The sequence below is a fragment of the Candidozyma auris genome, chromosome 2 (genome assembly GCF_003013715.1).
Source record: "Candidozyma auris chromosome 2, complete sequence".
NCBI classification, from domain to species: Eukaryota; Fungi; Ascomycota; class Pichiomycetes; order Serinales; family Metschnikowiaceae; genus Candidozyma; species Candidozyma auris.
The window spans coordinates 1,497,545-1,510,992 of record NC_072813.1 but is presented as its reverse complement, the minus strand read 5'-3'; the positions used below and the strand labels follow the sequence as shown (position 1 = coordinate 1,510,992).

The 13,448-nt window shown below is 48.4% G+C and overlaps 5 protein-coding genes across 5 annotated transcripts; 2 read left to right on the top strand and 3 right to left on the bottom strand. All coding sequences in view use genetic code 12, as the record gives it.

Annotated features, from left to right (window-relative positions):
* Positions 1-124: 124 nt before the first annotated feature.
* On the top strand, positions 125-1,339 carry OPY2 (Opy2p; the record flags this gene model as incomplete). The annotated part of the gene is made up of 1 exon (XM_029035665.2): positions 125-1,339. One exon carries the CDS (start codon positions 125-127, stop codon positions 1,337-1,339), a length of 1,215 nt encoding a protein of 404 aa, XP_028890907.2.
* A 1,703-nt stretch (positions 1,340-3,042) lies between these two features.
* On the top strand, positions 3,043-5,073 carry TKL1 (transketolase TKL1; the record flags this gene model as incomplete). The annotated part of the gene is made up of 1 exon (XM_029035664.2): positions 3,043-5,073. One exon carries the CDS (start codon positions 3,043-3,045, stop codon positions 5,071-5,073), a length of 2,031 nt encoding a protein of 676 aa, XP_028890906.1.
* Positions 5,074-5,240: 167 nt separating this feature from the next.
* On the bottom strand, positions 5,241-6,287 carry ADH2 (alcohol dehydrogenase; the record flags this gene model as incomplete). The annotated part of the gene is made up of 1 exon (XM_029035663.2): positions 5,241-6,287. One exon carries the CDS (start codon positions 6,285-6,287, stop codon positions 5,241-5,243), a length of 1,047 nt encoding a protein of 348 aa, XP_028890905.1.
* Positions 6,288-7,215: 928 nt separating this feature from the next.
* On the bottom strand, positions 7,216-7,747 carry CJI96_0002146 (uncharacterized protein; the record flags this gene model as incomplete). The annotated part of the gene is made up of 2 exons (XM_029035662.2): positions 7,216-7,593; positions 7,643-7,747. The coding sequence occupies 2 exons, from the start codon at positions 7,745-7,747 to the stop codon at positions 7,216-7,218; spliced, it is 483 nt and encodes a 160-aa protein (XP_028890904.1).
* Positions 7,748-10,251: 2,504 nt separating this feature from the next.
* OLE1 (stearoyl-CoA 9-desaturase) lies at positions 10,252-11,700 on the bottom strand (the record flags this gene model as incomplete). The annotated part of the gene is made up of 1 exon (XM_029035661.2): positions 10,252-11,700. The coding sequence occupies one exon, from the start codon at positions 11,698-11,700 to the stop codon at positions 10,252-10,254; it is 1,449 nt and encodes a 482-aa protein (XP_028890903.1).
* Positions 11,701-13,448: the final 1,748 nt, after the last annotated feature.

Genomic DNA, 13,448 nt, shown 5'->3' with positions numbered 1-13,448 from the left:
CTCCCACTTTTCACTCGTGTACGAGACCTTATCGCTGCACCCTAGACGATTTCCACCATCACATCTACACTGAGGTTGAACCCTTCAACTTCGACGAAAGCAAATCCCTCGTCATAAACCTGACATGTCCCTCTTCTTGCGAGATGAAGCTTCCTCCACGGGCGCAGACGGATGCGTCGAATGCCCTTCCTCGATCGACCCTTGTCCCTCGTGTCCAGCAGGACAGGTTTGTCACCAAATATCTCGAACATGCGACCAGTGCCCCAAAAATGTCTGCGTAGAAAACACTGGCAGGTCTTCTGGCGGCGGAACGCCCGTAGGTGGCATTGTGGGCGGAGTTGTTGGAGGTCTCGTTGTGCTTGCGCTCCTAATAGGTGGATTATGGTACTACAAGCGAGTTTACAAGAAAAAGCACCCGATGTTGGAAGACGACTTGGCTATGGACGACTACAAAACGGATCTTGAGGATTCGGACACCCGTTCGCCTCGGAACACCTTGTCCAGTGGAGAAATGGAGGGCGTTGCCGGCGCAGGGGGTGGGAACCGACCCGGTCCTCGCCCACAGGCTCGTCGGACAGACTCCAACAACTCATTGAAGAAGAATCACCGCATCTCGTCGTACGAGTCGTTCATGCGCCCTCAGGCCCGCTACACCCGTAGAGGTGGTGCTCATCTGGCCAAAGGCGGGCGTGGGGGTCGGTCCCAAGCTCAATTGCGGAAAATGTCCCCGTATGGCGATAACGACTCCTCAAAACGTAATTCTATTGCTACGACGATCTCCACGACCAACGCTTCTAACATTTTGCCTGTGGCCTACATCCCTGGTGTCACCGTGAGGCCCACAAAGAACAACACTCGCTCGTTATACTCATATGAGTCGGATTCGATCTTTTCTGATATAAATACGATTGAAAATGCCTCGATTGTTGCAGAGAAAAACGGCCAGCTGAAGCCTTCGACGATGACAGCCATTCGAGCACAACCTAAACTTGTCAATGTGGCCAGAATAGACGAAGGGGACGAAGAAGAGGACGACGAGATGGAGGAAATTCATGACAACAACGACACAACGTGGAATTCGCAAACGAAAGATTCCATTGTTACCACAACGCATGCTCTTGACGACCTGACCCACACGCTAGATCACCACAGCGATACGGACGCCGACTCTGATGTGGACTCAGATATCGGGGAAATTAACCGTGCGACAAGCGTAAGGCGACCACACGGGGAGGTGATAGCTCCGCCGCAGATACTTATCGACGGAGAGGACGACCATGATGATCTGAGCGCTGGTTCCTTCATCTTGGACATTGGCAAGGGGCCTTCGCAGACGTGAGGCAAACTTTAGGAAAGTATGGGTAGAGACGTGATGGAAACAGGTTTTACCGTCATGATTTGGGAGGAAACTGGTACTCTACAGCAGAGTAGAGTGAGGATATGGACTTTAGAGCTAGTCTCGTGTACAATACCAAGTCATCATGGGCCTCATCGTAGACTTAGCATTCCCGGGGGAGCATAAATCATTAGTCGGAGTTATCTCAACAAGAGACTGTAGCTTTAATCAACCAAGTGCAACGAAAAGAACCCACATAAGTTGATGGTATCAAGGTGGTGTGGAACAGTAGATCGTAGAATTAATGGCTGCAAATCATATGGTGAGAATACTCGAAAGCTGGAAGAACAAGAGTTTCTCACGAGGTTGGCGATTGACCAAAATCATAAAATAACAGCTCACCTTCTTCGCAAGTAATTAAACTATTGTGTCAACACTAACTAAATTGGCCCACGGCACAATCATGCAAATTGAACTTAGATGGTCTCCATACTTGGAAGCCTCACAGTGATTACGAAATCTTCAAATAGAATCCTCCACCACTCACTCCAGAATTAGACAAGCTGCATAGTATTCGGACTTAGAGCGTTATAGCGAGTGATAACACTTTAAGGGGCTTGCCGTTGAGAGATATCAATGATGCCTCAGGCTTAGGGTGTATTGCACATGCTACACCGACATAAGGAAAGTGACTTCTGAGAACTGAATTATTCTACACGGACCAAGTGCACTAAATGCTTACATGACGACGGCATCATTTGAGGAAAACGATCAAATGCATTATAGTTGCCAGAAGCAGTCGAGCTTGAAACGTTTCCATTACTAAAAAATCACGCACAAGCTCTAATAACCTCACTTGATCCTGAGAGCCCTGGCCTTCTTTGAATGCTAGTGGTTGCGCAAAATTTGCAACCAGTGCGCACTCCCTAGGGCCAACGGAGGTCTCAGCCATGAACAATGCACAATTCACCAATTGAATCTGAAGTCGTAAGCATGATGCTAGATCACGTTTTGGACTAAGATGGGCTCATGTTCTCTATAGAAGTTTGTACACCTTTCTAGTTAGCCTCCCACGTCCCCCACGTCCCCCACGTCCGTTGACGTTGCAGATCCGGGGGCTGCTTTTTCATATCGGTGCGCACCGGCCCGGTTTGCTTACCCTAGACCTTCTAGTACTCAAGGGAGTTAGTAAGCAAGACATAGTATGGGAGAAATTTTCGGGGTCTTGAGTGAACAAAAGGATCCAGGTTATGAAGCCTTAGGAATCGAGCATACCATCAATCAACTCATACAAATCCAATAGTTTGGTGCTCTTGCTAGTGGACCTAAAGGTACCCAGTTCCGAGGGCAGGGCCCAAAAGAATCGTTCAAGCGAGAGTACCGTACTGCAGGTACTTCGCATTCACCTGCTCGAGAGGGCCCCACTACGACCACCAAAACTCCCTAAAATATCAAGCAAAACCCTATAAAACGTGAGTTCTTATTGTCTAGTGGACCTATATGTTCAAAAAATATAACTCCTACTACTGTTTCACCAACATTAACATTTGGGTGCCCCTGCACTCGCTACCCGGTACTACCCTCGACTATGCCCTCGGAGCAAAAGCCTTTGTTGGCCACCACCCAGTATATAAACCGTCCGGCGCGCTCGCATCTACAACCTTCCCTTTTTTCCAGTCCTTAGTTCATACCTTAACACTACAGCTATGACTGACATTGACCAATTGTGTATCTCCACTATCCGTCTTCTCGCCGTGGACGCCGTGTCCAAGGCCAACTCGGGCCACCCCGGTGCTCCCTTGGGCATGGCTCCTGTGGCCCACGCTTTGTGGCAGCAAATGAAGTTCGACCCTAAGAACCCCCACTGGGTCAACAGAGACAGATTTGTCTTGTCCAACGGTCACGCTTGTGCTTTGCTCTACTCCTTGTTGCACTTGTACGGCTTTGACATGTCCATTGACGACTTGAAGCAGTTCAGACAGTTGAACTCCAAGACCCCAGGCCACCCAGAGACCCACGAGGTGCCTGGTGTCGAGGTCACCACTGGTCCCTTGGGTCAGGGTATCTCCAACGCTGTTGGTTTGGCTATTGCACAGAAACAGTTTGCTGCCACCTACAACAAGGATGACATCTCCCTCTCCGACTCATACACGTACGTGTTCTTGGGTGACGGATGTCTCCAAGAAGGTGTCGCCTCTGAGGCCTCCTCTCTTGCTGGCCACTTGCAATTGAACAACTTGATTGCTTTCTGGGACGACAACCACATCTCCATTGACGGTAACACCAACTGTGCTTTCACCGAGGACGTGACTGCTAGATACAAGGCTTACGGCTGGCACATCATTGAAATTCCTCACGGTGACACCGACTTGGCTGCTGTGAAGGCCGCCATCGAAGAGGCCAAGAAGGTTGACAAGCCAACTTTGGTGAGATTAACTACCACAATTGGTTTCGGCTCCTTGCAAGCCGGTACTCACTCTGTCCACGGTTCTCCATTGAAGCCTGATGATGTCAAGCAGTTGAAGGAGAAGATGGGCTTTGACCCAGAGAAGTCCTTCGTCGTTCCTCAAGAGGTCTACGACCACTACAACAAGCACGTTGCTGAAAACCAGAAGGTCTACAGGGACTGGCAGGCCAAGCTCGAGAGCTACAAGCAGAAGTACCCTAAGGAGGGTGCTGAGGTCCAGAGAAGATTGGACCACGTCTTGCCTGAAGGTTGGGCTGACGCTTTGCCAACTTACAAGCCTGACGACAAGCCATTGGCCACTAGAAAGTTGTCTGAGAACGTTTTGAACGCTATCTTGCCTGTTATTCCCGAGCTCATTGGTGGTTCCGCCGACTTGACTGGCTCCAACTTGACCAGAGGTAAGGACTCTGTCGACTTCCAGCCTCCAAACACCGGCTTGGGTAACTACGCTGGCCGTTACATTAGATACGGTGTCAGAGAGCACGGTATGGGTGCCATCATGAACGGTATTGCTGCTTTCGGTGCTAACTACAAGAATTACGGTGGTACTTTCTTGAACTTCGTTTCCTACGCTGCTGGTGCCGTGAGATTGGCTGCCTTGTCTCACCTTCCAGTCACTTGGGTTGCCACCCACGACTCCATCGGTTTGGGTGAGGACGGCCCAACTCATCAGCCTATCGAGACCTTGGCCTGGTTGAGGGCCACTCCAAACATCTCTGTCTGGAGACCAGCTGACGGTAATGAGGTGTCTGCTGCTTACAAGAGCGCCATTGAGTCTACCTCTACTCCTCACGTTTTGGCTTTGACCAGACAGAACTTGCCTCAGTTGGAGGGCTCCTCGATTGAAAAGGCTTCCAAGGGTGCTTACACTATTTACCCAGTCGACAAGCCAGACTTAATCATTGTCTCTTCTGGTTCTGAGGTTTCGATCTCCATCGACGCCGCTAAGAAGTTGGCTGATGCTAACATCAAGACCGCTGTTGTCTCTGTTGCTGACTTCCACACTTTTGACCAGCAACCAAGAGACTACCAGTTGTCTGTGTTGCCAGACGGTGTTCCAATCATGTCCGTTGAGGTCTTGTCTAGCTTCGGCTGGTCCAAGTACTCTCACGAGCAGTTTGGTTTGAACAGATTCGGTGCCTCAGGTAAGGCCGACGACCTCTACAAGTTCTTTGAGTTCACCCCAGAGGGTATTGCCGACAGAGGTGCTAAGACTGTTCAGTTCTACAAGGGCAAGCCACTTCTCTCCCCATTGAACCGTGCTTTCTAAAAAGCTAGAGTTATATAAACAATGAATTATACCGTGTTGACTGGATGTAGTGCAGAAACTGCTAGAGAGCTTAAGTTCTTTTAATAGCATAAATTTTTATTCAAAGTCAAACTAATAGCGTCTCTTCCAGGACAAAGTAAGCCTGCTTACTCGAAGGGGTCAACTGCTCACTTGGAAGTGTCGACAACGTATCTTCCCAAAATCTTGCCCTCTTCCATCAACTTGTAGACGTTTGGTAACTCGGACAAGCCCACGACCTTGATTGGGCACTTGATCAAGCCTCTGGAGAAGAAGTCAATAGCCTCAGCAGAGTCAGCTCTGTTACCGACGTAGGAGCCTCTGATGTTGACAGACTTGACCACAGAGTCAAACACAGAGGCAGCAACCTTAGCACCAGCTGGCAAACCAACAAGCACAACAGTACCAGTAGATCTTACGTACTCCACAGACTGCTGCATAGCAGCCTCAGAGACAGACACGTTGATGACACCATGAGGACCGCCGTTGGTGATCTTCTTGATTTCGGCAGGAATATCCTTGACCTTGGTGAAATCCACAAATGCCTCAGCACCCAAGCTCTTTGCGAACTCCTCCTTGCCCTCACCACCGTCGATACCAACAACTCTGTAGCCCATTGCCTTGGCGTACTGAACAGCCAAAGAACCCAAGCCGCCAGCGGCACCGGAAATAGCCACCCATTGGCCGGCCTTGAGGTTGGCAGTCTTCAAAGCCTTGTAAACAGTGATACCAGCACACAAAATAGGAGCAACCTGGGCCAAGTCGGTGCCCTTTGGAATACGAGCAGCGTGGATAGCATCAGCAGTGGCATACTGCTGGAAAGACCCATCGTGAGTGTATCCAGACAAGTCAGCAGAAGCACAGTTGGGTTCGTTAGTGGTCTGGCAGAACTCGCAAGAGTTACACGAAGAGTTCAACCACTTGATACCGGCAAGGTCGCCAACCTGCCAGCCCTTTACATTCTCGCCAACAGCAACAACAACACCGGCACCTTCGTGGCCACCTACCAATGGCAACTTGGTGGGCAAAGGCCAGTCACCTTTCCAAGCATGCAAGTCAGTGTGGCACACACCGGAGTACTTGACGTTGATCAACAACTCGGTTGGTTTTGGCTTGGGGACTGGGATGTCCTTGTAAAGCAAAGGACCGCCGTTGGTCTCAAAGATGACAGCTTTTTGAGTTTCTGGGATGGACATTTTGATTTGGTTGGAGTGTTTGTTGTAGCAGATGTGATCTGATGATGAAAAGTGAAACTTCAACGAGAATTGGCATCGAACTTATACTCGAGCTATTGTGGGGAAACGACGAACGCCGAAAACGCATGGCCTCCGTGACTTCGGAGTTTGATTGTTATAGGTGAAATTTCACCTATACGGCCTGCCCACACAAGGTCGGTATATTGGTGCCGAACCGTTCAAGGACTGACCTACAGCACCCAGAGGGGAGGGCCGTGTGTGCGCATAACGCCGAAAGCACAGCAGACAGATTTTAGCACCAGTAGCACCAGAAGACCAATGCCTCCTTATCCGCATAGGGTCTAGATAAGCCGAGTTTCATGTTCTTGGTGGGGGCCAGGCGTTTAGCACCTTGGCTGCGAAAGACCACCTAAATCCCGAGAGTGCATAATGGCTGGCCGAAGGATGAACATACTAGGGAAATGGGTGGGCCCCCCTCCCCCCGCAAAATTACACCAGATCCCTAATTGAGCGAGCGCACTTAGGGATACAGAAAAGGGGTGCTTGCGGGTGGACAGTGGGATTTAGCTCCATGAATATGCTGAGGATGGGCTCTGGGAGCGATTTGGGTCACCATTGGAGATCGCACTTAGGTAGTGCCTTAGTACTGCGAGGGAGCCCCATAGTGAGGCACACTCTCATCCAAAGTCCTTCGGAATGCTCGATATTGTAAATCAGGACGGGAGTAAAGATCACGAAGCAAAATTCAAAAATGAAGCGATCTCACATAAACAGTCAGTGTTGTCTTTGAAGAGAAAAAAATGAGTAGAATCTTTTCCTTCCCTTGCGTCTCTTATATAGCCCCGTTTCACTGTCCCTCCTCACTGGTCCAGTACCCTGGAGGTTGCCAGGTGCCAAAGCACTCGAACCACATCATGGACATGTAGGCTCAATGGAGGAGCTCACGTGGCTCTATCGGGTACCGGGGCTCCCAGCGCTCGTCTTGAATGAAATCACGTAACGTGGTGGACTTTGTCTGAAGCAACGGATGGCCGCTCACAATGACTAGAAATTTCTCTAGCCCTTGTCTTCTTTGCTCAATATTAACATCATTAAACCGGTTCAGCTGAAGCAAGATCTTGCCTGGCAATGGGGGGATCACGATTTTGGAAGCCTCGAGCTCAAGGATCTTGCGAAAGGTGACAAAGTCACTGTACCTCCTTCTAACACGGGACTGTCTCTTTTTGAATGCTGGAATGTTTGTTCTACACACGATCTCGTAGTCAGTGTATGGGTCCTTCCCATAGTGAGTGATTGGGTTTCGAACCTGGAGTTAGTACATGCTATATACATTGAAGAGTAGTAGGCGAACATACCTCAACCTCAAGAAAATCCTCAGGCTCGCCGTAAATATCATCAAAAGATTGTTTTTTGTGTTTGTCTTTGAGAACTTCACTGATGGGTTGAAAAGGCTTGGACATGGTGTGGTGGGAAGTCGGAGGTGGGAGCGACCGATTGGCTTCTTGATATGGAGTGTCTATGGTGGTATGCAGGTGGGTGGTGGTGACCACGTGAAGTAGATTGGGTAGATCTGGGGGTATGGAAAAGATTGACGGTGGTAGGAGAGTTATATGGGTGAAATTTGGTTTCTCAAGCTATTTGTTGCTCTATTGTGTGGAAGCGAGAAGTATATTGTTGGGTGTAGCGCACTTGTGGGCCGTTTCGCAGCCAGCACTGAAGAATGTGTTTCCAAGAACGGCAGGTAGAAAATTTGGAGTCTGACTTTAGGGTCAGCTAGAGGAGACAAATCTGATGCATTATGGCTTATTAAGGTCACTGTTGTTTGCCAACAAGTGCACACGACTCGTTGAAAATTTATGGGAAGTTCTCATTGGTTGTGAGCTAACTACTATGGGTCCGGAGCTCGTAAGGAATAGTCAACAGAGAAAGAAAAGAACACTTCATAAAGTGCCCGAAAAATTAACTATTACTAGATTTCGAGCTAAGTGATTCAGCTTGTGTGTCTTAGATTTCTTATTACAGAATCATTACTTGTGAGTGCATAAGGGGGAAGTTTTCTAGGGTTATACCTAAGTATAACCATACAATACAGGTATTGATCTGCCTACATAAGGAGCTAGTAAGATTTGAGAGCTATACTGCAAGATTGGCTTTGAATGCTTGCTGGATTTTCGAATGCATGAGGTGCTTCAAGGAAGTGTTTCGGCTCAACGGCTGTGACTTTATTGATCAGACATCTTGAACACCAAGCCACGTAATACTTCAAAGGTTACATATTCATAATACCTGGAAGGTTAGATATTCATGAGAAAACTTCAGTGTGTGTTTCCATATTGACCCAATTTGATGAGATACTTCTTCTTTAAAGCTGCTTTTACACATTCTACAAATCACGAGCACAAAAATTTACCGAACTGCGTGAACTTGTATTCATCTAATTTCATCTACTCACATATCATTTTCAAATCAATTTGGTGCTTCTAGCCAAGTCCCGTGTGAAAGTCCAAAGGTCCGATTCAGACCAACGCCGATAAGAAGGTCACCAAATTCAACCCATCTTCTGTAAACCACCCTTTTCGGCAACGACGTACTCTGGCCATGGAGTAATCGTACAACCAAAATACTTTGTCAAAGCCATAAGTCTACATTTTGTTTCATCAAATTACTTATCGAATCGTTACTCATGTATTAAATATTCACCCTCGGCGTCTAGAAGTACACCTGGTTGATGGGAGGGACCTTATTGTTACGGTTCAGGATGCCAATGACTAGATGGGGCCAGCCAATGATGAACCCTAAGCCAACGCCCCACTGGGCCACGGCTGGCACTCTTCTGGCGTAAAGCTGGAGCATGGACGTTCTAGGAAGCATGTCGAATAGATGTATGTGAGTGTGAGTGAGTGTGAAGTGATTAATAAGAAAGTTAAACTGTGGTAGAACTCAAAGAATCTTGATGTAGAAGGAAAAGTATCACGCTCAATGACCTCCTTATATACTTTTTATGTGGGGAGAGTGCCATGATCCTTGCCCAGTGGAGTGGTCATATCCTCGCGCATTTGGGTGCAAAAAATCATCCCACGGCGCTGCATTTCCTGCGGAGTCCTCACCCCGAGTGGGCTCCCAAATTTCACACATTATTTTGACGAAGGTGAACGGAATCCGTTAACATGGTTGCTATTCAAGCTGACTAAGTTAAGTGCATCAAAATTCCCAGTGTCCTTTCTTTTTTTTTTTTCCACACTTGTTGTTCACCGAGCATTCCTTGAGACTGCGAAAAGCTTCGGTGCCTCGAAGTTCGCTGATTTTTGCGGACTATTTCGGGTTCTGAGAGAACATCGAACCACCCAGATGGAGAAGCTGCAACGCTAGCGAAGAAAATGTGCCACTTTGACAGTCACGGAAAAACTGATACCTGGAATTGAGAAACTGGCCATTTCACGTATGATCCGGTGTTGAACTGATGATTATGGCTTTGTTGGTGTCTTCATTGGCTATATTGGTTTTTTTTTTTTTTGCACCCATTCATGCGCAGAAGCACAAAATCTAAACAGATCTGCCAGGTCTACTTGGTGCCCCAAGCGAATGCGCTTATAGGGGTGCTGCTTTACGATTTAGGTATTTAGGAGTTCTGTTCAGCAAACTGATGACAAATTCGACTTGTGGTTTAGTCATTTGAATTCTTAATAGTTACAGCCTAGCAGTAAGTCACTAAGCTAACTAATGCGCCAACTTGCATAAGCTGCGCTAGCGAGCACCCAGTCAACTACAGTTAAACTTGCACAGTATCTGAATGGCTACAACGAAGTTTCAAATCACTTCAGCTACAGAAACATTCCTTCTTATCCTAAATTCAGCCTACCTATGTATTCTGTCCTGGAAATCAGACTATAATCACCGATTTCATATATTGCCCAATATAAGGCGGTTGAAGCGAGCCGCCAACTCGAATGCTCAATGATGCTTATTACGTCTCCTTCTTTGCAAGCATCTCCTCTTGGAGGTCGAAGGTGTTGCCATTGACGACAGAATCCTTGATCACAGCGACTCTCATGGTCGCCAACAAGTTGTGGGCAGCATTCGAGTGGGCATACACGTGACCGTTGAACGCCTTGGTGGCATCCTTGCCCAAAGACGCTCTCACCAAGGCCTGACCACCGGGGTGCTCCTTGATGAAGTTCTTGACATTGTGCACAATGCCCGAAATGATGAGAAGACCTTCGTCCTTGGCAATCTTCTTGAAGTGCTCCATGTCCCACACAGGCAACTCGCTGACTGGGGTACCCCAGTTCAACTGTGCCTTCATCTTGTTCAACTTCTTCTGCTGCTGCTGGAACAAACCTTGCTCAATGGCATTCTGAGAGAAGGTCTTCAAGTTCCAGGTCAAGCCAAGCTTCGAAAGGCCCAAGATGGTCAACTTGGTGGGGTCGTACTGGTACCACTTCAAAGCGTTTCTGTAGTCCGAGGGGAACTCGTGATGGAAGTTATGGTAGCCCTCACCGAAGGTGACAAACGCCGTCAAAACGTGGTCTCTGGGGGTTCTTCTATCGTCAAATGGCTGGGTACCAATCCAGTGAGCCAAAGAGTTAACACAGAAGGTAGCCTGCTGGATGACAAAGTACTTCAAGATACCGGCGTACACAAAACCACCGTAGTAGTCACCCCAGCCGAGACCAGCAATCAAGGTTGGAAAGCCGATTGCCGACAAGAGCATCAAGGTCAAGTAGTGGCGGTGCTGGAAAACGACGATTGGGTCGGAGGTCAAGTCAGAGATGTCGGCTCTGGCTCTGTTCTTAGGGTTTGCCTTGGTCAACATCCATCCCATGTGTGAGTACCAGAAACCTTGTCTCGCATCGTAAGGATCTCTGTTAGTGTCAGTGAATCTGTGGTGGACTCTGTGAGAGTGGCCCCACCACTTAATGGAGCCCTGAACGGCACCGGCACCGAAGAAGGCGTAGAAAGATCTCACGAGCCAGTGAGCGTCATAGGACTTGTGGGACCAAAGACGGTGGTAACCAGCGGTGATGGAGATACCGGAAAAGCAGTACATGACAAAGGCAAGAGCCAAGGTCTTCAAGTCTGGAGGGTAGTTGTAGGCCGACCAAATGCCAAAGGCAGGAATGGCCACCACCAATATGAAGTTCAACCAGTTGATGTGCTCGTGCCAGTTGGAAAGGGTCCATGGTTTGTCCAGGATGTGCATCTGCTTGGAGTACTTCTTACGAGCCTCCTCATCCTTCTCGTAGAAGGTTTTCAGATCCTCGGCAAGCTGCTCAGCAGTGACATTGACAAGAGATTTGGTGCCCATGAGCTTACCGCCCAAACCAGCAGCCACGATTCTTGGGTTCTTCTTATTTGTGCCCGCAGCGAGTGCGTTCAACGAAGTGATGTCGACAGTGTCCAATCCGTCTGACATGATGTAGGCTAAAAGATGAGGTGAACTGGGAAATTAAGAAGATTTCAACAAGAAGTCGCTGGAAACCAAGGGCCTTAAATGGGTGCGAAACGGGCGGAAAAAGAAATCTCAGCGGCACAGCGTAATGTGCTTTTGGCCCCGGTAGTGTGCAGGGACGCAACCAAGGAGGCCCATTTTTTGGGTAATTTGGGCCCGGTGTCGCCTGGGTGTGTGCCGGAGGCGCCCGAGTGGATGAACGGAAGGGAGCGAAGAGGCGGCAGAAGTGAGCAAATGACAGCCAAAATGGCAGTAAAAGCTGCGACTAGCGGCAGACGAAAAAATATCTCCCGAGGCCCTTTCCACAACCCACCCACTCCATCAACCACACCCATCCTACCAGCCAGGTGCCAAAAGTCAATTGGTGATCCCAACGCTAAATCGACGCAAATCTTCGCAATTGACTATTTTATCTTTTTAATTTTTGTAAAAGCCTCGCAGTCATTTCGCAAATCCGGGTCCATTGACCTGCTCTCCTGCTTTGTCTATCTAGTCTTGTGTTGTCTCTTTGTTGCCTACAATGGGCAACTTCGCAGCCGCCTATCTCTACAATCTGCCTCCCCTGGGTCGCACATGCTGCCTGCGCACTTCACCCTGGATCTGATCCTGGGACCCGCCACATCCATCCCTGAGATGTTTTGCTGCCGGTGGCACAGGCTTTTTCATGTTTGCTTCCTTTACGCCCGCAACCCAGCGAATTCTTTCGAATTTTCTGTTCAATTGGTCCCACAGCGCTGTGCCTGCCACTAGAGCCTGAGAAGTGTAATTGTTGGGTTCCCGTTCGCTCGGGCGCACAGCGCCTGCGCACTGATAAACGAGGCAAGAACTCGAGCACTGGGCCTCTGGAGCACTGGAGCACTGGAACACTGCGACTGGGATCTGGCAGGGGCCTGGCTTGAGGGTGCTTACTCGCGCCTCAAATCAGCTGAGGGAGGAAGTTGGCAACTGAACAAACAGGCCCGCAATTGCACCGCTTTTGTCAATTGCGTTGTTCTTTTCAGGAGGTTCCAATCAGGTTCTTTGTTATTCCTTCTTTTGGAATTCGTCTCACGTGCCGTAGGTGGGTTTGCGCTGTTTCTTTTTCCCCGTTGACCTCGGACCCATTCTGTTTCTATTGTACACTACGGTTTCGGAGTCTCTCTCTCTCAGCATCCTTGCACATGGCCTCGGGCTGCTTTTTCTTTTGCTTTCTTCCATTCAGCCTATCGACTGCCCATGCCGATCTTCGTTTATAGCTATCCTCCAACTGGCTGTTCAAGGCACCACATCGCCATTGTTTCGAAAAGCGCCTTTTTTAAACCTTCTTCATTTTTTTTTTATTTTTATTTTTCTTTCTTATTTTTTTGCAACCGTTTTCCGCTGAGCGTAGTTTGCGTCTTTGGCAAATCCTCTAGTATGGACCATCGACTTTACCCTGCTAGCAAGATTACCCGAGGCGTTCTGGCCTGATCGACCATGTGTAGCGCAAATTGTCGTTGAGTATTGATGCAATTGCAAACCCACGAGGCGGGGTTTGGAAACCATAGTAATTCTCTTAAAGGCAAGCAATCATCAAAATGTAGATTCAGAATGGTCTAAAAGCGACTTCACGAGGACAAATGGAGATTCAAAATGTCTTTGACTTCACGAGTACTGAAATAACTTGTATCGTCAGGCGAAGCATTTAGTTAGTGTCCTTTTTTTTCATAGTTTCATCAACTCCACTTATTAGC